The sequence below is a fragment of the Juglans regia genome, chromosome 14 (genome assembly GCF_001411555.2).
Source record: "Juglans regia cultivar Chandler chromosome 14, Walnut 2.0, whole genome shotgun sequence".
Taxonomy (NCBI): Eukaryota; Viridiplantae; Streptophyta; class Magnoliopsida; order Fagales; family Juglandaceae; genus Juglans; species Juglans regia.
Genome location: NC_049914.1, coordinates 4,438,622 through 4,464,013, shown reverse-complemented (window position 1 = coordinate 4,464,013; position 25,392 = coordinate 4,438,622). Strand labels below are relative to the sequence as shown.

The 25,392-nt window shown below is 37.2% G+C and overlaps 5 protein-coding genes across 6 annotated transcripts; 1 reads left to right on the top strand and 4 right to left on the bottom strand.

Annotated features, from left to right (window-relative positions):
- Positions 1-1,163: 1,163 nt before the first annotated feature.
- On the bottom strand, positions 1,164-2,240 carry LOC118344540. The gene is made up of 2 exons (XM_035685509.1): positions 1,511-2,240; positions 1,164-1,310 (listed from the first exon to the last, which is right to left on the bottom strand). Exons 1-2 carry the CDS (start codon positions 1,941-1,943, stop codon positions 1,234-1,236), a joined length of 510 nt encoding a protein of 169 aa, XP_035541402.1. The 5' UTR covers positions 1,944-2,240; the 3' UTR covers positions 1,164-1,233.
- A 1,998-nt stretch (positions 2,241-4,238) lies between these two features.
- Positions 4,239-7,191, bottom strand: LOC109012798 (galacturonosyltransferase 8-like). Its single transcript, XM_018994617.2, has 3 exons — positions 6,883-7,191; positions 5,355-6,602; positions 4,239-4,889 (listed from the first exon to the last, which is right to left on the bottom strand). The coding sequence occupies exons 1-3, from the start codon at positions 7,066-7,068 to the stop codon at positions 4,614-4,616; spliced, it is 1,710 nt and encodes a 569-aa protein (XP_018850162.2). The 5' UTR covers positions 7,069-7,191; the 3' UTR covers positions 4,239-4,613.
- A 2,164-nt stretch (positions 7,192-9,355) lies between these two features.
- LOC109012809 lies at positions 9,356-10,648 on the bottom strand. Its single transcript, XM_018994630.2, has one exon. It carries the CDS (start codon positions 10,646-10,648, stop codon positions 9,356-9,358), a length of 1,293 nt encoding a protein of 430 aa, XP_018850175.1.
- Positions 10,649-13,355: 2,707 nt separating this feature from the next.
- LOC109012801 (wound-induced basic protein) lies at positions 13,356-14,783 on the bottom strand. Its single transcript, XM_018994623.2, has 2 exons — positions 14,592-14,783; positions 13,356-13,672 (listed from the first exon to the last, which is right to left on the bottom strand). Exons 1-2 carry the CDS (start codon positions 14,660-14,662, stop codon positions 13,600-13,602), a joined length of 144 nt encoding a protein of 47 aa, XP_018850168.1. The 5' UTR covers positions 14,663-14,783; the 3' UTR covers positions 13,356-13,599.
- Positions 14,784-15,527: 744 nt separating this feature from the next.
- LOC109012800 (ACT domain-containing protein ACR11) lies at positions 15,528-20,873 on the top strand. 2 transcript variants are annotated; one of them, XM_018994622.2, is made up of 10 exons: positions 15,528-16,069; positions 17,419-17,473; positions 17,626-17,751; positions 17,937-18,031; positions 18,564-18,648; positions 18,759-18,818; positions 19,632-19,687; positions 19,892-19,997; positions 20,092-20,160; positions 20,585-20,873. In XM_018994622.2, exons 1-10 carry the CDS (start codon positions 15,915-15,917, stop codon positions 20,645-20,647), a joined length of 870 nt encoding a protein of 289 aa, XP_018850167.2. In that variant the 5' UTR covers positions 15,528-15,914; the 3' UTR covers positions 20,648-20,873. The 2 variants fall into 2 exon arrangements, with proteins under 2 accessions (XP_018850167.2, XP_018850165.2); XM_018994620.2 differs by having other exon boundaries at positions 15,530-16,069; positions 17,416-17,473.
- Positions 20,874-25,392: the final 4,519 nt, after the last annotated feature.

Below are 25,392 nucleotides of genomic sequence, written 5' to 3'. Positions count from 1 at the left end.
ATTATGAAAAGGTAAGGCGATAAGGGGTCACCTTGCCTTAGGCCTCGCTTTCCCTTAAAGAAACCCATGGGGGTCCCATTCATCATGACAGAGTACCACGGTGAGGATATACAAGAGTTAATCAGGTCACAAACATTAGGAGAGAACCCAAAGCTAAACAGAACATGTAATAAAAAATTCCAGTCTACTCGATCATAAGCCTTAGACATGTCAAGCTTAACCAGAACATTGCCCCCAATGGATTTCCTATGAATAGAGTGGACCATTTCCTGAGTTAAGCTGATATTCTCAAAGATACTGCGGCCTGGAATAAAAGCCCCTTGCTCATTCGATATCATTCTAGGGAGCAAACTAGTCATACGAGCCACAATGATTTTTGAACAAATTTTGTAGACCACGGAGCAAAGGCTAATGGGCCGAAATTTATCAAAGCCAGAGGGCTTATCCACCTTCGGAATTAGCACAATATAAGATGCAGTGAAATTTTTTGGGAGCATATGGCTATGAAAAAATTCAACAATGGCTGAAAGGAGATCATCTTTAACCAAGTCCCAACAAACTCTGAAAAAACCTGATCCAAAACCATCTGGCCCTGGGCTACTATCAATGGGAATAGAGAATAGAGCATCCTTTACTTCCTCTATGGAAGGATCTCTACCAATAGTCAAGTTATCCTCATTAGTAATAATGGGAGAGATCAAGTCACTCAAATTCGGAAGAACACGAGAACTACTCTGACCCAGAAATTCCTGAAAATGATCAACAGCAGCTGTATGAATGTCAAGAGGGGACTGTAAGACCCTACCATCTGACATACTCATCTCCTGAACTCTTTTATGCAGTTTGGCCTTTAAGAAAGCATGAAAGAATTTAGAGTTCTGGTCCCCATCTTTCAACCAGTTTTTCTTTGCCATATGAGCAAGCCTAGTGTCCTCTCTACCCAACCAAGTTGAAAGTTCCAACTTGGGTGCTAATAGGTCAGAGTCGTCCTCGGCATTAAAAGAGACTTGAAGACGGCTTTCCAGATAATCAATACGAGCCTCTAGACCCTTGATTATGATGTTAGTCCTACCAAAAACACTCTTATTCCACTCTTTTAAAGCCACCTTAACCCTTTGTAATTTAGAGGAAAGGTTGATTAAACCTTGCCCTAGGCCCTCACGTTTCCACACTCCATCCACAAAACTATAGAAATCCAAATGATCAGTCCACATATATTGAAAGCGGAAAGGACTAGGACCATACCTGAATAAGTTCTCCCCCATTTGAATAACCAACGGGGAGTGATCCGAAGTAGAGCGCGCCAAAACCTGGTAAGACACATTAGGAAAAGAATTAAGAAAATTAGTATCAATAAAACATCTGTCTAACCTGGCCCAACTGCGCGCTTGACCCCCTTGACCATTGCACCAGGTCATATTCGGGCCTTTGGAGCACATCTCTAAAAGACCACAGGTTTGAATGCACTGGTTGAATTCTTCCATGGCTACAAAAGGACGAGGACGCCCACCTCTTCTTTCTGATTCGTCCTTAATGATATTAAAGTCCCCACAGAGAACCCAAGGAATTCTGGCAGTCCCCATATTTTCCAAATCCGCCCAAAGCTCTCTTCTATCATTACGGTTGCACTTTGCATATATAATAGATAGTAGAAACGTATGACCATTCTCCTCTACTTTCACAGTAATAAACTGATTAGACCCCGCCACCCACTGTATCGAAACCAGTGAATTCCACATCAACCAAATTTTACCACCATGCACCTCATTTGTGACAAAACAATTGCAACTAAATCTTCCTAAGAATGACGGGATTCTATCCTCTAACAAAAAGGGCTCAGCTAAAGCTATGATATTAGGGCTAAATTGCTTAATAATTTTCCTCAACCTCCTATAAGAAGTGCCTACTCCTCTAATATTCCAAAAAATAATAGGACTGATCATAATTTAAATTTGGAAGGACGAATTACCACTCTGGTAGCGCCCCTTTTCTGGCCTGTTTTTCTGGGGTTGTTGGAGCCCTCAGAGTCTGTGCAGTATTCCTTGCGCATATCATCCTTGATTTTGTCTCTCTCACTCTCGTGATCAGAATGGGAAAATAGTATCTCATCCCTTCTTTCCTCTTCATGCGCAACCATAAACGTCTCATTAACACTGACTGCTAAGGATCTTGCCTTTTTCTTCTTCGATTTCCTCTTTAGGCTTATCAGAGGATTCTCCCATTCTTCGCCCGACTCAGTGACTTCGCTCACAACTGGATTAATGGCTTCTGTGCTAACCTCTTGTGGGTTTGGTAGGGGATATGTAGATTTAACGATTTGCAGGCTCTCTTGCTCAATTAAAACTTTCCCTATGTCCTCAACAACTTGCTCTTCTATTGATTGTGTGGAGGGGGCAGGAAACTTCTCTGGTAGATCATCATTCAATTGGACCACAACGCTGTCCTGACCTTGATCTGTAGCTACAGTGTGCCCTGTTGTTCCACTACACTCCTGGTTATTAACTCTATTCGCCCCTTTAAGCTCGCTACTTTCTTCTTCTTCTTCTTCTACTTCATGCAGGTTGTGTGTGGCATGCTGCACTTTTTCTTGTTCGCCTCCCTTCTCCTGAAAAACTAGTTGGCCCCCTGTTCCATTGTCTGTATTATTCTCATTTTTCGAAGACCCTCCTGCTTCATTCTCATCCATCTGATTTTTCCCAACTTCTAGTTCTGTCTTGGATTCTGCTGAAGATCCTTTCTTGACCCAGACTTGGTTCCCAGTCCCTTTCTTGGTATGGTCTTTACCAATGCGGCATGTCTTAGAATTATGGCCCTGTTGGTGGCAATTGCAGCAGTAAGCAGGTAATGTTTCATAGACCACTTCTTGTCTCCTGCTGTGAGGTAGTCCTGGACATCCAAGCCAGAAGTGAGTAATTGGATCTCGGGAGGCATCGACCTCTAAACAAATACTTGCTCCATCAGTTCTTGTAGCGCATGTGGTCGGGTTGTCTCTCCGAATGAACTTTCCAATCGGCGCCGTTATCATTTTTAATACCGAAGCATGGTAAAAATGCGGGGGGAGTCCAGGCAAGAAAACCCACACAGGCACGCATGGTGACTCATATTCCTCTGTGTAATCTGGAGACCATGCAAAAGGCCTATAGCAGACGCCATTGATCTCACATGACTCTCTGGACAGAGCTTTGTTAAAATCCTCTTCTTTCGACATCCTGATGAACACATTTCTAGAATTTTGCATTGCCGAGACTACAGGACAGCAGGATAAACCCCATCGACTACGGATGAAAGACCTTATAGAGTCAAGTGAGGGTCTCTGACGGAGGAACTTCAGAACAATGGAAAATCGAAATGGCCTTGCAGTGGCCTCTGTTTCCTCTGCAGAGAAAATAAAGCATATTTCCCCTTCTATTATCTTCGGTGGCCTAAGCACAACCTCCACTTCAGGCAATGGTTGAGGTGCTGCGAAGACATCAGCAAAGGTGCGGCGACCTGCCACCGGTGGCTCTACGTCCGCCATGTAGCCCCTCCCACGAACGGTTCCAGCACGAGCAGTTCCTTGCACGAGCAGTGGCTTGCTGTTCAGTCACTGGCCATAGCCCGGAGTTTAGAGCCGATCAGCGTGCCAGAGGACCCTCGGCGAGGGCGCCTGAGCCCGGCGAGGCGGTCTGAAGCGGCGGTGCGCAGCCACGCGCCGGACAGAGATCGGTGAGGGAGAACTGTGATCGGACTGGGGGGGTGGTCAACGCGCCGGAAGACCCACGGCGGGGTCGCCTAAGCCGGGCGAGTCTTTTTGTGTCGGCGGTGAGCCGCCACTCGCCGGACAGGGGCGGCGATCGGGATACTCTCTCCTCAACGGTTCCTCTCTCCTCAACGGGCGTAACATACTGGGGGGAGGCTGATCAAAGCGCCGGAAGACCCACGGAGAGGTCGCCTGAGCCGGGCGAGTCTTTCTGTGCCGGCGGTGAGCCGCCACTCGCCGAACAGGGGCGGCGATCGGGAGTCTCTCTCCTCAACGGATCCTCTCTCCTCAACGGGCGTATTGATGTACAGAGCGTTTCTCTCTCCTCACGTGTTCCTGCCGTATTAAAACCAGGCCATACATTCTCCTCTTACCTCTTGTATATATGGGCTCGTTTAGTTATCAGATAATTAAAACAAAGAAAAAGAGATCGAGATGAGCAATAGAGAGCGCATTATCAGAGGATTAAAGAAATATACAGAAACATTCCACAAACAAGAATGCTGCAATACACTCAACTTACAATTTTCACAGGCTCTGATCTTTTATAAATAGATTTATGTTCAACAACAGGTGAGGTCATATAAAAAAGTCACTACATTTTAGAGGTGAAATAAAGAGCAAATGGGAATGTGAAAATTGTAGAGATAACCCAACAAGCTTCTTGTATGAACAAATTAGAGAAGAATCTAAAGCTGATACAACTAAGCAGCATTCTACACTCGCACAGAAGAAATTATCTTCAGTATTGAATAAGATGACTTGGTTAATAATGTATAAGCGATAGCAACAGAACTATGGCATGTATGCTTGCGGCTAAATAAGCATAGCCAAATTCCTTGGATAGAGGCTTCGAGTATGTGTGGCTCCTTGTTTAGAGACCGAAATTACAAGCCTGGACAAACTCCAAATCATAGTCAACATACTTTGTCCAAAGTGGCCGAAACTGATTCATCGCAATGTCGAGCCACGGCTTCATATTTCCATTGAAGTGTACCACTGCAGCATTACGGATCTCATCCATGCTAATACTTGGGTTATAACCAAGTCCCAAAACATGCCACGATTTATCCAGAGGCTTCGTTGTTGAGTAATATGTAATTAGACCTGGGGGCAATGTGCCCAATTTCCACAAGGTGCGGTTCTCATTCTGCAACAAGATCATCTATCGGTTAATACTAAACCTGAGAAAGTTCCTATAAATAAATTGTAGAGTTCAGACACCCACAAAAATGCAAAAGATAAACAAATTAATGACTCTGCGTTCATGATTTTCAATAAACTAAAAACTTTTTGTTACAAAATTGCAGCCTTTAGCAGTGTTGATATCCCCCCTCATTTACGTTCAGTAGAAACTACAAAGTAATTCTAAGACAACTACAGGCAGGGCGTTTAGTAAGCATGAAAACAAGATCAATTGGTTCAAATAGTGCCTCACAATTTGAATTAGAAAGCATGAAAAAAAAAAGATCAATGGGTTCAAATAGTGCCTCGTAATTTGAAAGGACACAGGCATAATAAAAAAATATACGAACTTGATACTGATTTAAGGGACCAAATGTTGCTCAAGCATGTTAGAAAGAATATAATTAACAGAAAAGAATCAAGCCATTACCAGATTCTGCCAGTAATGGTACTCTTCCGTGCACTTCTCCCTCCTCCAAGCATCCAAATCAAAGAAGTTCATTCCATAAGCCCACGCGCATGCTTTGGGGTTAAACCTCGCCTTAATCAAAGGGTGGGAGAAATTCATGTACTGTGCATAGCGATGGAATGACCCAAAACATGTCTCGACCGCCCCATTCACCTTCCCATCCATATCTATCTTCCACAACCCTGTCAAGTCCCTCTGAACCACTATATCATCATCCAAAAACAAAATCCTATGCAATTTTGGGTACATTTCCGGCAAATAAAATCTCAAATGATTCAATATGGACAAATACTTTGGGTTCCTAAACTTCATGTTCGTGGTGTCCTTTGTTGCATTCTCAAGCTTATTCTCAAAGTAAAACCTCTGCAAATTTGCAGACTCCAATTGTCGAAGCACCGGCACGTATGAAGAATTCAAGAACTTGTAATCCTCAACTGCCTTCACTTCAACATGCGCTCCATTATAGTCCTTCAATTTGAACATAACTTGCATTGCCCCAAGATTCATCTTATCAGTCACAACATGGAAAACATGCTTCCACGGCTCCTTTGAGTTCTTCACTGCCGAATTGACCACCACTGATGCTGCAATCACATTATCCGAGAAAATTGCATAATGGTAAAGCTTTGGATCCTCAAACACCGGTAGAGTTGGCTTTCCCTCATCCAAATACTTATCTGGATTAGCAATTCGCTCTTCCATCAACCGCATTGCAAGACAATGCAAGCTTTTTGGGATTGATTTTGCAGCTATCAAGCTTGAGAAAGCTCCTTGCTTCTTAGCCTTTGTTAATTGCTCATTCACCGCAAAAATCGTATCCTTCAACTTCTGAATCTTCAATTGATTATCAAACGACTCCTTCGCTTCCGCAATCACTTGTCTCGTCACTTTAATTCGCTCCTTCACTTCCTTCTCAAATTGCCTCAGAACCGACTCGTCAGGGTAGAGTGCGTCGGATTCGGAGAGAGCACGATACAAGGGCTTGTTGAGGAGATCGGTGTAGTTTTGGGAGAGATCGGCGAAAACTCTAACGAGCTTGGAGTTCTCGAGCTTGAGCTTCCGTGCATAGGAGGCGTAAGCCAGAGCCAAGGACCGGTGATCGTCCGCTTGCTTCCGGATCTGATCCAGCCGGGGCTTGAGAGGGTCCGACTTGAGGGCGAGTACCGATCTTCTCGTAATTCCAAATCCATATGAACCAGAACTGAAACCCTGATCCACAGAAATCCATTAATTAACTGCTTGTTTCACCTAGAAAAACTCCCTGCCTTTACATTACAATTCTACAATAGAAACACGTTTGCTTCGTATTTTCCTTCAAGCGGATCCAGAACGATAGATAAGGAACGGAAGTTAAACCCCAATTAAAGCAAGGAAATCTAATCACTTCAATTCTTTAAAAAAAAAAAAAAAATGCCTTGCATTTCGTCTATAGAGAAAACAGATTCCGGGAATCAGATCTTAAGAGAGAGAAGGACAAAGGGATACTCACGAAGTGGTGGAGGTCGGCAGTGTTGTCTTCGGTGCGGGAAGTAAAGAGGAAAGAGAGAGTGAAGAAGAGGCAGAGAGCGATGGCGATGGCAGAGGCCAAGAGTCGGAAGATGAAACTCAGGCTCCGGATCGATCCTCCCACTCCGGTTACTCTCTCGGCAGTTCGGGCGGTCCGAATGCTCGCCATTCTCGTGCTCGTTTCTCGCTTATCTGAAAACTCGACTTCAGTTAATTGTGTTTTGTCTGAAAATCCTCACTGTTCTCTCCGAATAGAGCCTCCCAAAGAGAGAACATTATCGGAATAATATTTATATAATAATTGTTTTATTATAATTAATAGGACAGTGCTAACGGGCCGACCCACGTACCACTACTTTTTTTTTCTTAATATCCTTAATTAATAGACAGTGGTAAAAGGCCGACCAGCAGTAACGCGTACAGCTTTTTTTTTTTAATAATTTTTTAATATCTTTAATAATTAAAAAAAATACATAATTTCATTAATAATTACTTTTTTAATTATTAATTAAAATAATAAAAATAATTAAACAGTAACTTTAAACGATAATTTTGAAAGACTCTACTAATATTTTTCTAATTAATAATATATCAGTCGGCTTTATTAATTATAAAAATTAGTTATATGGAAATAAGAATATTAATCTTAGTACATAATAATTCACAGTTATCAGATTTATTTATTTATTTATTTTTATGTTTAAATGTATTTGATTTATTTTAAGCGAAGAAATATCTCTTCTTTTTTTTTTTTTTTTCCTTGGAAGAAAAACTTTGTCAAACGTTACGGCTAATAGGTTTGGTACTCACTCACTCACTCACTCACTCACTCACGTCCTTTGACATTAAGAAGTTTGAAAGTGATATTTTAAAGTCAAATTTAGGTAAAATGTATATATAGGACGTGTTGACTTTAATTTCTTAAATAAAAAATGATCTTTAGGCCCATGATGCTCTACTTAGCTCAAATTAACATTGAAGGAGGAGGTTTAGCCTAGTTTGTTTTCACAATTCTTCTTATCTCATCTCATCTAATCATTATAATTTTACGAAATTTTTATATAAAATAAAATAAATAATTTAACTTTTTCAAATTTTAAAATAAAAATAATATTAAAAAAATATATTCTAACAATATTTTATTTAACTTTTAACTTTAATCTCAACTTATCTCATATGTGAAAACAAATGAGACCTTAGAGGTTGATCTAAAGAAGGGATCATTGTTCATATAGTTGGGTGCATAGACCTCCTCGATCAGGATCCCTCCTCCAAGGAATAACTAGTTTAGGGTGATTGAGAAAGTTCAGGAAGAATATGAAACTTCTAAAAGAAAAGAATGATATTCCACTCACAAACATCCTACAAGAAGCATGCTTGGATTTGCTTTTTCTAGGATCATGATTAAGGTTGTTTCCCTGCTCCAAAAGGAAAATGATTGAGGTTTATTCTCTCCAAAGTTAATAGCATGCTTCTTTCTGAATTTAGTTGCATTTGAGAAGATGAATAACTGATAGATGATTTGTCTATTGAAAATATGATATGTTTGATTTACAGGGCGGCATGCTATAAAGCAAAGCCTTCCTAACTTTCTCTCGACGAAATTGAGAGTTTTCCTGAAACAAACTGGCAAATCCCTCATGAAACAGATACATGTTGGCTGCCTATTCACATGTTTTCTCATACCTAAAACAGAAACTGGAAGATGAATGATCGTCATACAAAACCTACTGCAAGTTAAAAGAAGTGAATTCTTATGTTAAACGTATCTTGTTGGAATTTAGATCTGATAAAAAAAAGTAGAGGATTTCAGATCAAACAAAGAAACATGACATCCTTGGACCTTGGTTATGCCTAGGATGCCCACGTTAGCCGTGTGAAAGCAGGTAGTAACTAATACCTACTAAAGGTTACCAAATATCATATATATTATGGCTGTTGGATGCAACGCCTATCTATCTGGTTGTCTCCCAAATAAATCACAGCATAACGCATGACATGCATTATAAGATTAAAGGGCCCTAACATCATTATTATAAAAGCATGCATACTTTACCATATATCTCTGATCACTCTCTTTTTTTGGGTGGGGGGGTTCGGAGGCAAAATGCTGGAGCCTCTCTATAATACATCATGTACCCCCTAGCACACTTATTGCTGATTGTGCAGAATGGAGGGTCTCTAATCTGGTAACCATCTCACCCATCATCTCATACCCACTTCCACCAACTAAATCAGAGAATAATAATCCAAGCTCTGGAGAAAAGTGATCTTTTGCCCTTCTGCTCTCTATACACAGTTTGGAGATTTAATTTTTACATGCACACCGTCCCCAGATTGAAGGGAAGAAAACATATCAATAAAATGTGAAACAAGAGGCAATATTTACTTGTGATCCTTGAACATTACACATATCTGATATTGCCAATATGACATTGATAAGATAAAATCTTGATTCAATGGTACACTTTCTTGCCATTCCTACCAAGATTGTGCAACCATCCTATACCTTTCAGGGCCTTGGAGATCTTGACAAGATTAGGCCTTCCCATTCCTAAGTTCATCTTCCCTGCTGAGAACTTCAAAGCCTGTAAGCAGCACAGCTGTGCATCCATGTCTTCCTCTTCTTCATCCTCATCCTCATAGTCAACCCTGCTGTTCTTCCCCTTCTTCTTGTTGCTTTTTGCCTGCACCTTACTCGATTCTGTCTCGTATGTCTCCCAAAGTAAATCCATCCCTTCACTTCCATCCACATTGTGTCGTTCCTCGAAAAGCTTGCATGCCAATGTCCTTCTCCACTCCTTCTCTTTCCTCATGGAGCCAAAACTTCCTAGATTTGAGTCAAATGTTTGATAATTCTCCATAACTGGGGAATTATACTCTCCATCACTACTAGGACTCTCCATACTTGCACCCAGTCTCCTGGAGTTCACCCTCATTTTGGAATCCAGCTTTCCACCATAGTCAGTGTTCACAGTAGTATCATTTGTTTTATTACACACTGCCTCGGATCCGCTTCTCGTGGACAGTTTTTCTGCTCTTTCTTCCACTTTATAGGACTCTACGCCTGGTTGGTTGACTTCTTTCTCTTCCTCCATACCCCACATAGTTTCTAACTCGTTCTTTTCTTGAAAAAAGCATTCTAATCTCTTCACATCGACAATCTGCTGAGTAATTCCCGGCTTTATTGTCTCAGCCGGATATGTATCTGAATTGCCTGTTAGAGATTCCAATCCACCAATAAAATTGTCCCCACAATCCAAACTCTTGTCAACCGGTACATCATATGCTTCTGAGCAAACTTCTTTAACTTCCAACTCCAAAACTTCCGCAGGGTCATCTCTAATTTCAAACGTCGATGTGTCAAACACAATCTTATACACTTCAAGATCCTCAAATTGTTGAGAATTTTCATCTTCATCGTGCCCTTTAGACTGTAATCTTTCGAAAACAGATTGACATGTACCAACAAGAAAACCCACCCCGGACTCTGACAATTCGGAGTGAGAGTGTTCTTGGACAAGGTTGGGAGAAAAAGTGAGAAGAACAAGGAGTAGAAGAAAGGTGGTGATGAAGAGAGGAGACAGGAAAGAGAGAAGCTTGAGAAGATATGGGGAGAAGAAAATGAAGTAAGAAAAGTAAAGAGGGTGAGAGAGGATGAAGAAACAAATATGGAAGAAGTCAGAGAGGAGAAGACTAGAGAATTCTCTTTTCTTGAAGGTGCTTGCTGAGAAAGAGAACTGAGACATTATCTCTGTTGGGATCTAAGAGAGAGAGTGAAGGGCGGAGGCTTGGTTGTGATATTCTGTTTCAGCTATGGTAATGGAATGGAGATACAGGAAAGTTTTCTCCTTGTTTTTTTCTCCTAGCAGTGGAAGAGAAAAGCATGAGATTGGAAGTGAGAGCGGCGTGAATAAAGGGAAGAGACTGGGAAGAGAGAGAGAGAGAGTACTAACTACCGCTAGAAAGAAAAAGCACCTTTAGAAACTTTTTTCCTTCCTGTCCGTAACCACCATGTTTTCTTTTCTTTTCTTCACCTTCTTCCTTCAGATTTTCATAAACAAACCCTTAAGACCTCGTTAATAATTACACGGAGTCTGTATAAACTAAACGTCTTTTTCAAAGAAAATTACTAGTTCCAATCAACTTCGGTCGAAGGAAGAGTCTGTTTATACTATCAGGTGAAGGAGTGGAAAATCTGCTGCTAGATGTCGCACTGTACCTTTTACCAATATAATAAAAATCTCGAGCTTAGCTTGAAGCATCTTCTGCATGCAAATAACAAATCAGAGGGTTGCCCGACAAGGATTTACTAACTAACATGTTCACGCCATCGCCCGCTATTATTTGTACAAGACAAATAAGAACATCACATCAAGAAAAATTGAACAGGCTTCTAGAGTTTCATATATTTCCAGGAAACCACCTATTTTCCGAGGAAATTGCTGTGAGTTTTCGTGTGACCACCATGCTTGTACAATGGTTATCATGGTAAACATCTTATTGTTTTAAGGATATTAAAGTTTGGAATTTACAGGTAGATTCCCAGCTATCTGTAGGCACTATTCCAGGCAAAATCGTGTGTTAATTTCTTGCACTAGATCTTCTTTCATCCCCAATGAACCTCAATTAATTACAAGTTAGATTAATTAAGAGATATATATATTTATATATATATATATATATATATGTATGTATGAATGTAGGTACGTACGTATGTATGTATGTATGGGTGGAATCTAATGGAACATATTCGTTGGACTTTTCTTGATCTCTTTTGTATCAAATTTCATATGCCCATTTGGCTGCAAAAGTTGTCTTTTGACCGGAATGGAAAGTATTGAAGCAATCAAAACCCTGATTTACAACTTATATTTCTTTCAAAAGATTGGCATGATGGCATATGTGAAGAGTAATGTTACGTATAGTCTCCATTAATATATTCTATTTAATGAAATATATTAATGGGTCTGCACACGCAGTCCTCTTTTAAAGACTGCAAATAGAATTTCTCTATATGTGAAAAGGTCATTCCACCACTCTTGCTCCCCCAAATGCTTTGGTCTTCGTGTTGCTACTGCTTTGTACAAAATGTAGACGAATCTCTACCTTCAATTAAACTCCGACTGTTATTCACATAGAATGGAATTCAGATCCTTCAAGTTTCAAAACTTAGAACATGAGAGATGGACATTTGAAGTTGGTCCTACAACCTCGCATCCATTCGATGCCTTTTTTTCCCTCCAAAATGGGGAAAAAAAACCAACAATGCTATGAAGATATAACTCAAACTTGATGTGGCTGGAACATATCTAAACCAGAAAAGTGGGAGTGGGTGCCTCACATATAGGAAGATTGATATAATAAGGAGACAGAGAGTGATTGAAGCGTTTGGAAGGTAAGATGGGAGTGCACATGGGAAGCCACTCATTGCCACTCAAGTTCATGCCCTGCATGCACCCCTCTATATATATGGTCCATGGCTTTTAACCTCTCAAGGGACCCACTCTGTCTGCTTGCTGGCTAACCTTTTGGGTCCTCCGTGGAACCTTTGGCAGATTTCCTTTCCCATCTCATTTTGACCAACTTATCGATACCAAAATGTACCTGATCTCCTATTGTATGTCGGTGGGATTTGCACTTTACGATCGTAGGAGCAGAAGAGAACAAAATATAGGCAGGGACAGCTTTGTTTCATCCCAATAAATATACACTAATATTTTAGCTCCTCATGACTCACCTTTGCCTCTACAAGTCTCTCAAACCTCGATCCCTCCAAACATAAAATTTCTTGACTCTATTTTCCCCCCCGAAACTTTTAAGTATAATTCTTTGGTTTCCTTGGGCATTTGATATTCTTATTTGCATATGGATTGATTTTCTTAGCACCTCAACACCAGTAGCTTGCCATGGCAAGGTACGGACAGCGGACACCCACCGAGGTTGACGATCAACTCAGGATTCCTTTGCAGGAAGAAAAGGCCACAAAAACCTAATAACGTATTTGGCAGTCCAAATTGTCCAATGGAGCAGTTATGTTCACAATGCAAGCTCCCACCAGTTGCTCATGCATGTCATGACTCATAATCTCTATTTTATTGACATCCAAGATTTTAGCGAAACAGTCATATGAAGCTTGTGCTTCGTGTAGCATATATATTGATATTTGCCTCTGGCCACAAATGAATAGACACTGACCCTATTAAAACTCAAATAGGGAGCTATCCATTCATTTCAGTACAGACCCCACCTTAAAAGTCATGTCACATGTGCTTAGCTGATTACAATTAGGGCCTACTGTTGACAATTTCAGCATCGTAACGTGCAAAGGCAGCATCTACCTTCCAATTTTATCCTAAAGGAATAGTCTTATCCTTTTTAAGTCAACCACCGGTCTTTGATCATTCCATTAAAGAGAAGAACCAAAAGAAAATTAGGGAAAAAGAACAACAACAAGTACAAGAGCCACATGCATAAACAAGTGGCTTGTCTTTTTTCAAAGGAAAGCTATGGCATTAGAAAATAGAGATAACATCCATGTCCAAACAGAGACCATTACAAACTCAAAAGTAAAGTCTGTAACCGTGGGTTGAGACAAGTAATCGCAGCATGGTTTAATCAAGTAACCACCAACACTTACCATGGCAGCTAGGACATCCACTATCCTACCCCATTCAAGACATAATAGCCCTAACAGATATCATTCTGTCATAATAGGCTTATTCTCACTTGCTTTGGGTCTCTGCTCCTTTGGTTTCTGCTCTTCCATTTTCCTGAAACCCCAACAATGCAATGTCGTCCATAAATCAGAACAATTTCGAAGGAACAAGATCAACAAGTTTCAATTAAAGGTTATTACATAGATCAACTGATTTTAAATCGAAAACAAAAATTATGCAAGCATATGTTCTTTTTGCATACACCAAATGGGCGGGTCTAATGCAATATGTGCTTTTGCATACACCAAATGGGTGGGTCTATCGCACATGCATCAATGTTAACAGCAAAACCAAGAACTTTAACACATAATAAGGAATATTTACTGGGAGCTAGAGAGAGAGACAAACGATATGGGTATAACTAAAGAGCATAGATACTTCTCCAAGCACTCCATTATACAAGTATTTATACACATTCATATGATAAAATCAGATCCTCCTAAACTAGATGCACTGGAAATATAATGAATGAACTGACAATTCGTTTATATGCATATGCCATATATAATTGAATTCCATCCAACACATTTAGTATTCAAAAACAGATGTGGTTGGTTCTAGAGATTAATAGAGGAGTAAATATCAAAATCACCCATGAGTTGATTTCCTTTACGAATACAATATTTGTTGATAGCATTCCGGTGAGGTTTAATTGCAATAAAAAAGAGCCCTTTTCGTATCGTTCTATTCTCCTATTGGGTCAGAGTTAAAGCAGCAATCCGCACCATATTGTCCCCAAAATAATTTACTTTATCCAACCCCTTTGTGGAAAGCTTCAAAATAATCACCCCAAAAGGCACTTATTCGATTCATGATTTCACAATTTCTAAGTTTCTAACGGAATCAGAACCTAACCATCAAAATAAAAAATAATAATAATAATAATAAAAACCTACAGAAGAATCAAAGCAATCACTAGGCATATAAAACCAACGATACGCATAAGCATAAAGAAAACTATTTGAGGAAGAACCTCTTGTCGGAGGCGCCACCCTTCTGGCTAAGGAATGAGCGGAAGAGGGGTGAGTTGACGTCGTAAATCATTGCAGCCGATCAGATTCGTTGCCTTAAAAAGTTATGTTCTTCTCCCACGCGAAAAAGAAAAACCCTAATTCTCTCTCTCTCTCTCAGTCGCGGACGCGGAGTGCGGACCCTCGGTAAAACGACACCGCCTGTTATATGGTATTTGTGAAGGTCGGGTGACCCAAATCAAACCCATATTTGGATCCAATTCAACTCGGTCCGAATGTTTTCAGACATGGTCCCGGAGAATAGGCAATAAGGCCGGTTTAGGCTCAATTTTGTCGGCCCATCCAAATTTATAAACTTTTTCTTTTTTCAAATTTTTTTTCACAAGTTATTTAATAAAAAAATAATCATTTAATATAAAATTACGTCAATTTATAAATTTATTTTTATAAAAAATGAATGGACTAAAATTAACTTAAATACGATGATTTGATATAACTAGAACCAACAAAGCAAACACTGTGATTTCGTTTAGATTCAAAAAGTGTTTAATCTCATTTTATTATTATAATTTTTTTAAATTTTTACATAAAATATAATAAATAATTTTTTTAATTTTTTTAAATTTTAATTTAACTTTCTTAAATTCTAAAATAATATTATTATTAAAAAATAATATTATAATAATAATTTATTTTATTTTTATACTTTATCTAAAATAATATCATCTAATTTCTAATCCAAACCGACCCTAATTATCAGCCTATCCGATCGAAAGCAAACGAAGACAGAAGAGAGTGGAATCCTACGATGTGGATGGGGACAGAAAGCACAATCTTATTTATTTATCTATTTATTTACTTTAAGTTTGAACCCAGCACGTCGATATGAATGCCAAATGGGGGAAAGGGCGACAAAACAATGAAGCATTGAAAATGAAGGGTAGAGAAGAGTAGATAGAAATGGAGATGAGATTAGAAACGGACGCTGCCAGATAATTTTGCTGCAGATGATGAGATATTTAGCCTATGAAAATAAAAATAAAAAGGAGTGAAAGAGGTCGGTAGCTGATAAAAAAAGTTTTTTTTTTTTTTTTTCACTCTATCCGATGGCGTATATTTCTGGAGCTTTCCAACCCAACTACCTTTTTGTTCACCTTCCTAGCCCAAAAAATCTTTTTCCCATTTGCATTTCTTCTTCAAGTCTGTCTTCCTTTGGGTTCTTTTCTTGGTTTCTTTTCTCTCTCGACTCTTCTTCATTCTCTGCCTTCGGTACTGGTTTCCTTTGGTAAATTGGTAGGTTTTAGTTTTTGAGTGAAAATTCACAAATGGCTATGACTGTGGCTTCCTTGGCTGTTGGGACTCACCTCAGTGATAATAATAGTATTATGAAAGCCTCTGAGAGTCGCGGGTCAATGGGGACTTTGATCAGGAGCTCCTTTGGGTTTGCCACCAAACCTTTCTCCATTCTGCATAAGAGACAGTAAGCCCTCCACCTTCTCTCTTCATAAAGTCTCTGATTTCAATTGCGTTTTATTCTTTTTGGAAAAAAATATAATCTCCTTATTTAGTTTAATACAAGTGTTGTTGATTCTCATTTGAATAGTTCGAGTTATTTGTATTTTAAGATTCTGTTTTTATGTCATGAACTTGGATTTATACGACGAACACTATTCAAAAGGAAAATTTTCACTGCTATGTTATAAGCTTTGCAAAACAGGCCTACATAGGGCAACGGACAAAACACTAGCTATTAGAGTTACGAAAGAGAGAATCAGGTTGTTCCTAGCTGTCTGGAACCAGAAGTTCTTCTAAAGAGTATTCAATCTAATTGAGAATCTGGAAGTAGTGACATACTCTTTGATGCTATTGTCCGTGTTGCTTGGAAATCCCACATTCCTCAAAACAGGAATAAAAAAAACCCCGTCTCAATGAATCACAAGCTTTCATCAAGGCCACCTCTGATGACTGCACGGGAGAACCAGTCTCTGAGAGGGGAGGATTGTCACTAGACTTGAACTGCTGTACCATTTGCAACCGTAGAGGCACAATTATGGTTGATCCCACAAGCATTTCTCTTATGATGGCCCCCCTCCAAACCCTCTGCTTTTCTTGCTCCACCACAAGCATGTTTTGGCACCTCTATCTCTACCTCTACCTCTACCTTCCTCCCTCCTCATGTGAATCTAAACACCATGAGAACTGTAAATCACAATGATTGGTATTTGCTAATTTTTTTTTTTTTCAAATTTGTAATCTCTTTTTTTTTTTTTATAAGTAAAACAAGATTTTATTAATATACCAAATGTCGAATACAGAGAAAATGCCCTAATTATGTAGGCACATTAGAAACTAGGATTCAAATTTGTAATCTCTACTTCCAAAATTTTCTCCCACGAAGCACCAGGCATTCCTGTGGTTTGCAAATTCTCTCTAAGCTTAGCATTTTCTTTATAATTCCAGAGATCAATGATAAATGGGACAATAATCTCATTGGGAAGGATTTCACTGGATAGAATTTTAGGAAGTCTTTTGCATAGACGATCTTGTGATTGTCCCATGATTCTGTTTCTGCATTGTCAGAGTTAGACAATTAGTTTGTTTATTAATTCAACTTGGCACGGCTTCATCTTTTAGGGATACTTACTTAGAATTGAATAATGAAATAATTTAATCTTGGTACTTAATACCCGTGGTCACAGACAGCCACCCATCCACACTCACACACATACATATATGCTTGTATGTGCATGAATGTAACCTCAGAGTACACTGAGGCATTGCATTGTTGCCATTATTTGTGTTAAATTCCTGTGTGATTTTTGTCAGAAGGTTATCTTCAGTGGCTACAATCACTCCACGAGCATCATCGGCTACTGCTGTGGAGGTTGAACAGTTTTTTAGCTATGTGTTTGGGAATTTTGCATATTAACTCGCTTACTTCTCTAATTGAACTTGTAAAAAATATCTTCTCTTGTTTAAAATAACTTATTTTTGTTTCTTCTGGGTTTTGGATTTGGGAAATGGGGTGGCTAACAGGATCCAAGTCACAGTGAAGCTGATATCATTCCAACTCCTGTAGTTATTATCGACCAAGACTCCGATCCAAGTGCAACTATTGTGGAGATAACTTTTGGGGATAGGCTTGGAGCACTTCTTGATACTGTATGAAGCTAGTGACCTCCTCCTCTACATGATAATGTTACCTTTGTTATTTGTGTTTGTTGTACTGATGTTTGAGTCTCTAGTATATTGAGAATTAGAAGATTTGTGATTCTGTATGATCTATCTCAATCTCTATTGAGAGTATGTCAGCTAGTGAACATTAACCATCAGCAAATGGGTTTCAGATAAATGCGCTTAAAAATCTTGGACTCAATGTTGTAAAGGCAAATGTCTTTTTGGATTCTTCTGGAAAGCACAACAAGTTTGCCATCACTAAAGCGTAAGTTATTGTGCCCTACATGTTCATATGGACTGTACTCCGTATTTAAATTTGTGTCTACCTCTGTTCATATATTGTGTTGACAGCTCCCAAATTTGTAACCAATTGATTTTTTTTCCCTTGATTTCTACCATATCCACTGGTTACTCTAGACTGGAAAGAGATTGGAAAGTTCAAATCTCTGTTGTCCTGTAAAGAGATACTTTCTTATCTTTTCTCAGCACTGCGCTTCCTGACAGCTGGTGGTACTTGAATCACAAATTTTGCAGCCCCTTGTACTAATGCAAAGGCCTAAAGATAACAGAGAACTTTGACACAAGTTCATGGATAACAATGCAGCTATTAAATTGTGAGATGATTGCAAATCTTAGTTTCCTAGATAACTCTGAAAACCTTACGAATTTGACATGTTACTTGTTCCTAGTTGTGGATCTGTTCTTACTGATAAAAAAAAAAAAAAGTTGTGAATCTGTTCTTGTAATGGCTGTTCTATGGTGATTTTGATTGATTTGTTCCCTGAGCTTGTTTGCAGAGATACTGGTAGAAAAGTAGAAGATCCAGAATTACTCGAGGCAATTCGGCTGACAATTATAAACAATATGATTCAGTATCACCCGGTATTTCATCTTTAACTTAACTTTTGTTTTATTAATTTTCTCAAGATAACATCTGGTAAAGCACTTATTCTAGGATTCCTCTCTTTATAAGCTTGCTGATCATGTTCCAGGAATCAAGCGCCCAATTAGCAATGGGAGTAGCCTTTGGAGTAGTGCCACCTCAACAACAGGTTTTAAAGCTCTTTATTGTTGTATTTTTATTTGTAAACTTTCCATCTGCTCGGAGTTTGGTCACCGTGGTGGAACACTTCTTGTTGCAAAGTTAACTCTAGGATTAAACTATCGTATCTGGAAGATTAATGCTAGGTTTCTAGGTTTACGTATCTTTAGTTAAGATGTTTGCAATGTCTTTCATACTTGTGGTTCAAACCTGTGGCTTGAGGTTATGTGGTATGTACACATGTACACTCTGCCTGTGCTCTCTCTTTGTGAACACTGAATATGCATGTGCAATTGTGAATGAGAATGTGCATGTGGCATTGATTTGATGATGTCAATGTTTTCAATTTTTTTGTAATGACCATTGCCTTTTCCATCTTGGTCATCACAGAAATAATTTTATTTAAGAAATGATGATTGGATCTGCTGTTACAGAAAGTGAAGCCACCCCCTTCCCACCCTTCCCTGGAAAAATAAATTTTCAAATATAATAAAAAAGGAAATGCTTATGAATAAAATACTTTTCTGCACTTCTACATACCTGATGCAGTGGATTGGAACTTGTTTAAGCAGTACTTTGTCAAATTCTCAAAATGTTGATTTACTATTATGTAGAGTTGCTAGTGCCATGTCATGATTTTTGTTCACAAGTTCATCTGTGGGACATGGTGGAAGTAAGACAGTGGGCTTTGTTTTCATGTCTCATTGGGAATATATAGTGTTTATGCGTCCTGAGGGATTGGAGGGAACCAATAAAATATATGCCAATTGTTGAAGACCTACTCTTTTGCTTGATTCAAACATGTTGTGGTGTTATTCCCCAGGTTGATGTGGATGTAGCAACACATATAAGCATCTATGATGATGGCCCTGACAGGAGGTAATGCATGTATCGGTGCTGTTTTCATGTGTGATTTGCACCTGCACTCCAACAAGGGTTGCTCCTATGACAAGTTTTTAGACTGCATCCCCCATATTATCAAATCTGCCTAGCATCAAATGATGATATCTTTGCATGAGAATGCAGCTGTAAAAAAAAAATCCCCGTCACCCCCCCTTCCATAACATAATATTATTTTTGCAGTTTGCTCTATGTGGAGACAGCTGATCGCCCCGGATTATTGGTGGATCTCGTGAAGATCATCACTGACATCAATATTGACGTTAAATCAGGAGAATTTGACACAGAGGTGATAAAATCTCTGTTACTATCTATTGGCTTTGATTTGCCACTGTAGGTCAAGTATAGTAGTTTATTTCGTATATTTTGTCTTTTGGTGCTAGGGGTTATTGGCCAAGGCAAAGTTTCATGTAAGCTACAGGGATAAAGCCATTATCAAGCCTCTCCAGCAGGTAAGCCAGCATTCTGGCAATGGTTATGCAGCATCAGCTTTGTTTTTCGAATTATCAGATAAACTTTAAGTACCTTCCGAATGACCATGCCATGATGCCAGTGTGACTTGAAAAAACATTCGTCCAAAGTCCACTAGCTTTGTCCCTATCAATGTTATTTTTATTTTCTTATTGATACAAGATCCAAGATCGTAAACTTTTTGCTTAAGTTGTTTTTTAAATGCTACCTTTGTACTCATTTCAAACTTAAGAGGATAAACCCAATCCTCACTTTTTTTTTTCTCTACTAAACCATATCATCGTGATGTGCTTGGCCTGCACCCTGTAAAAGCTTGAGCCCGTTCAAGACTTGACAATCTTCGGAGTCTGGTGCAGCTCTTTTGTTGTGATACTGATGTAGACTTTACTCCATGCAATTTGGCAGGTTCTTGGTAATAGCTTGCGATATTTTTTGAGGCGACCAACAACCGAAGAGGCGAGTTTTTGATTCTCATAGAAGACCAAATTCAGGACAATGTATTCAAAGGATTTCGGCATTGTCAAGGAACAACCTCTATTTAAGATTCAGAGAAACATGTTGGGGATAATCTTTAGACAATATTGATACGTCAACTGCTTTCAAATCCACTTTTAAGATGCTGTAATCTTTTAGCCAAGATAGATATGTCAAATTCTTTGGACGGAAAATAAAAATAAAAAATGCCTTGGATGAAGCCCACATCAAGCAAGAAGGCAGTCAATAGAGAGTGGAGTCTTCGAATCTGGCAAATACCTCAGGCAAAGCTGAAAGTTAAAGGTAGACCTGGGAAATTAAGCATTTTTTTTAAACAGATAACTGTTGTTCTCATACCTTTTTCTTTGTCCGTGTTTATTAGTCAACCATGGCTTGAAACTGGGAAACTAAGTATTTTCACTACAGAGTTATACTGCTATCGAGGCTTGGACATTATTCTCTCCCCAATGGTAGTATAGTGAGATGGCTTTTCACCAGCATGACATCCAAAATTCATCGTAGGTGCTTGATTTTAGAATCGTTAAATGAATAGGATCGTCTTTGAATGGGAGAAGAGGACCTTTCGATAGTTGCACTTGCACGCATTTTGGCTGCTTCTCTGCGCATTGCTGCTTCCGGGCTTCCCTACATGCGAGAGCTCATTCCCCCACCCGTATCCAAATTCAAAATCCTAGCCTTCGGCAAATCATTCAGAGAAATCCACGATTTATATCTCTATACTGTAGCTCCTCCGAGAAATCCAAATCCACTTGTAAAAGAATTCATGTTGAATTTAGCATTTGGACCCTTGGATTGGATGTGGACTGGAGACTGACAAAACCTTTACAACATTGAGTGAGTTGATGAAGCTGCTTTTACATGATGATGTTTCTCTGGCGGTAGATGGAGACATTGGAGAGGCAATTGAACCATGAAACAAAGATGAGCTGTAGAAGAGGTAGGATCCATATGTCTCAAGAAGAATCAATAGAAAGTTTAAGTGATTTATATATCTATCGAAACAGACGATCTGGCTTTATGGCTCAGTTGTTAGACGAATAGTTAGTCTGAGATGTTGAATCAGATATAATGGGTTGGAAAATTTTCTAACCACAAAAACACACAAAAATAATTTTATAAATTGATGTAGCATAAAATCAACTATGATTTAAAGGAATTTCAATTATAGCATTAATTATTATTTTAAAATATTAAGTCAACTATGAATTGAGTTTGAATCATTAGGTTGCGTTTAGATATTGAGTTGAGTTGAGTTCTTTATAAATAGTAGTGAATTGAGATAATAGAATGAATTCTGTAGAATCTACCTAATATGAGTTTAGATGTGTGGCTCCACATGAGTTACATTATCATGGCTAGATACTGAGAATGGATCGAATAGAATTCTTGAGTTAATTGATGAATACGTTCCAAGCATTAACAACATGCAAATGCTACTACATGTTTGTAAGAAGTTTTACGGTAAAAAAATAATCTATTAAATTTATTTTATAATAAAAATAATTTTATAATCTGACATAATACATTAAACCACATCAATTTATAAATTTAATTTTATGTAATCTTCATGTGGCTAAATTATTTATCTATTTCTAAACATATAAATCAAGATAGTAAAATATGCTGCTTATACACACATCATATATATTTTAATTTTTTTTTTATTTCTATTAAAATAATTGATTTTTTTACTCATCATTTTTACGTTACATACATATTAAGAGAAAAAAAATTAAAAAATATAATAAATTTTATATTATATGTGATGTGAAAATAATGAATGAAATTATTGTCATCAAATTTATAAGAGGGAATTGGTGCCGGCGCTTGCCCATTAAAAACAAATAAATATGGTCCCACAGCTGTTGAATAATTTAAAGAAGCCATAGTCACTGATTGGTTGGTCCCCTCGAAGTCTGGGAATTATTTTCAGCAGCCAAGGCCACTTTCTGTATTTCCAAGCTGCTAATGGTGAGTTTTCATCTCAACTCATCATTATAATTTTTTTAAATTTTAATATAAAATATAATAAATAATTTAATTTTTTTAAATTTTAAAATAATAATAATATTAAAAAATAATATTCTAATAATATTTTATCATCTCAACTCAACTCACTTCAACATCCAAACACAACCTAAATTAAAGAGATGTCTCTAATTTTTTGGGGTTACACTTTCTAGTAAAGTCAATGACTTATTTCATTTTGTGTATGAGAAATTTTTGAGAGTGCAGTATATGAAATCGAAGTTTACTCTATAAGGATGGGTTCGAACGGCTTTGTCTTAAAGAAATTCTCATTTAAAAAAAAAAAAAAAAGATATGCATCCAAAATAGGGTTCATCCAAGCTGTTAAATTAAAAGTGAAACAGAAATTCTGTATTTCCCTCAATCTTTCTGAGATCTTTCCAAGTTTTATTCATAGTCAATGCCAGTCGTGTTTAAGAAAACAGAAGGAAATTTTCCAAAGTTGTCTCTTTTTCCTTTTTCTCTCGATTTCCCAGTAAATAAATAGAGCCTTCAAAGAAAGATAAAGGCAAAACGACAAAAATTGTATAAAGAATAATGCCATGATCCATCCTTGTATAGTTCAAACCTTTTCCAACGCATGTGACATGTTTCACTCAACTTTTACTAGGATATGATAGATATAGAAAATATTGGTGGTTCACATAAGAAAAAAAAAAATTATATCAATCTTTTATAAAACATTATATTTTTTTTATCTTATTCTTTTTATATTGACTTGAAATTATCTATTAATTATTGAATTTGTTACTTAAATTAAAAAAAGAGTTTTTTTTTTTTAACTTCAACGATATACTGTACATAGATATCCCTCACTTTTGACGGAGGAAAACCGTGGTAACAAAACACTATGCCTGCTATTACATTATTTTATGACTTCCAAACCAGAACCAACAGGCTATATAAAATCAAAAACAAACCAGAACAGAAAAAAAAACAACACACCCATGCCAAATCACATCCAACTAAATCAGTCCAGAGTTTAAACTAGCCGAATATTGGGGAGTCCTGTCTTTTCTAGCCTCAATATACCTTTAAGTTCCTGGGGAACATCTGTTGGAGACCCCCACTGACCACCACGCCCCTCCGCACCCATCCTTGCCAAGAAATCAGTCGAAGCATTTCCTTCCCTGTATATATGTGATACTGTTATCTCTAAAGACTTCGCAACCTCCAAGATTTCCTCCCAATATTCCTCAAGGTACCAGTTCTCACATTGCTGCCCCTTAAACCATTTGACCACCACCAAGGAGTCTAGTTCCACCTCTAACTGTTCAAGACCCATATTTATTGATTGATTGATTGGTGAATGATGCCTAACATAATATATTAAAATTAAAATAAAGAAGGCGTGTAGCAATAATAGCATCCCCAAATAAGCCTCCACCTATGTTTTTCTCGATGTCTCTTTGTAAAATGTGTAAACATTAGAGCAATCAAATTTATCTTCAAATTTTGATGAAAAATACATATTTTTCATATATCTAAAACTTCTTTATTCATAACTTCACATTGAATTAGCTATTAAATTCATCAAAATAATAATATAATATTATTTTTTTAATGATAATATTTTATTTTATTTTCATATTTTATAATTACACTAATCATATATTAATTAATAATTTAATTTGATTCTTACATTATTATTACAAGATAGTTAGAGATTAAACGTGAATAAAAATGACCATTGGAGATTAAAAGTGAATAAAAAATATATTTGATGGGTGAACAGTAGTTCATCAAATTTGAAGAAACATATTCATTTACTGTAACTCAAAGTTTCATATTTATCTCTTTGACTAATCCAATGCAACTCTCTTTTGATGAAATTCATCATATTTTACATTTGGCTAGACTTTTGATGAAGCTAATGCCAATGCTCTTATAGGTTAACTTGTTATATAATAAAGAGTATTGTTATATATAATCTTAGAGTGTTTAAATTTTATCGCACTCATTTTTTATTTTTTAAAAAATGTGATTCATTATTAAAAAAATATATATTATTTTTTATGTGTGAGTCTTAAACAAACTAATAATTTATTTGAGAAGTAAAAAATTATTTTAAAACATGAACAATGCAGTGCCCTCAAATATTTTATTTATATTATTTAAATAAATATTGATTTTTATTAATATCAACTACAATTCACTTAATATAATTTGATTTATAATATTTAAATTTTAAAAATTAAAGTATATCACATAAATAATATACTATATAAAGACTTTATTTTGATTTACGAGTGATTAGTGAATCAAGTATTATTTGGTCATGTAATTTAGAAAAAATGAGATGAGATATTTTATTAATTATTGAATAAAATATTATTATAAAATATTTTTTTAATATTATTTTTATTTTATAATTTAAAAAATTTATTATATTTTATATAAAATTTTAAAATATTATAATAATTATATGAGATGAGATTATATAATTTGATTTTGTAACCAAACTGCGAAGAGAAGCCAACATTGAATTTGCTACGTATTTGCCAAAGAAAAACAAACAAATTGCCACCTCGTCAACACGTGATGCCGGATGAAAACATGTGGGACCCATTTGACTTATTTTTAGAATAAATAATTTTTTTTTTTTTTTATCGTTTTTTAAAGCAAATAAGAACGTTTTATGATTTGGAAAATGATAGGGTTACTACCCTCTTACTACTCATTTATTATTT

Excerpts from the sequence above, each read along its gene's own strand:
- LOC109012800 (XM_018994620.2), top strand. The coding sequence starts at position 15,915 with ATGGCTATGACTGTGGCTTCCTTGGCTGTTGGGACTCACCTCAGTGAT. Across the intron at positions 16,070-17,415 it reads TCCATTCTGCATAAGAGACA|AAGGTTATCTTCAGTGGCTA; the intron begins GTAAGCCCTCCA and ends GATTTTTGTCAG. Across the intron at positions 19,998-20,091 it reads CAGGAGAATTTGACACAGAG|GGGTTATTGGCCAAGGCAAA; the intron begins GTGATAAAATCT and ends TTTTGGTGCTAG.
- LOC118344540 (XM_035685509.1), bottom strand. The coding sequence starts at position 1,943 with ATGATCAGTCCTATTATTTTTTGGAATATTAGAGGAGTAGGCACTTCT. Across the intron at positions 1,311-1,510 it reads GGACGAATCAGAAAGAAGAG|GTTTTGGCGCGCTCTACTTC; the intron begins GTGGGCGTCCTC and ends GTGTCTTACCAG.
- LOC109012809 (XM_018994630.2), bottom strand. The coding sequence starts at position 10,648 with ATGTCTCAGTTCTCTTTCTCAGCAAGCACCTTCAAGAAAAGAGAATTC.
- LOC109012798 (XM_018994617.2), bottom strand. The coding sequence starts at position 7,068 with ATGGCGAGCATTCGGACCGCCCGAACTGCCGAGAGAGTAACCGGAGTG. Across the intron at positions 6,603-6,882 it reads CTGCCGACCTCCACCACTTC|GGTTTCAGTTCTGGTTCATA; the intron begins GTGAGTATCCCT and ends TCTGTGGATCAG. Across the intron at positions 4,890-5,354 it reads ACCATTACTGGCAGAATCTG|AATGAGAACCGCACCTTGTG; the intron begins GTAATGGCTTGA and ends ATCTTGTTGCAG.
- LOC109012801 (XM_018994623.2), bottom strand. The coding sequence starts at position 14,662 with ATGATTTACGACGTCAACTCACCCCTCTTCCGCTCATTCCTTAGCCAG. Across the intron at positions 13,673-14,591 it reads GGTGGCGCCTCCGACAAGAG|GAAAATGGAAGAGCAGAAAC; the intron begins GTTCTTCCTCAA and ends TTGGGGTTTCAG.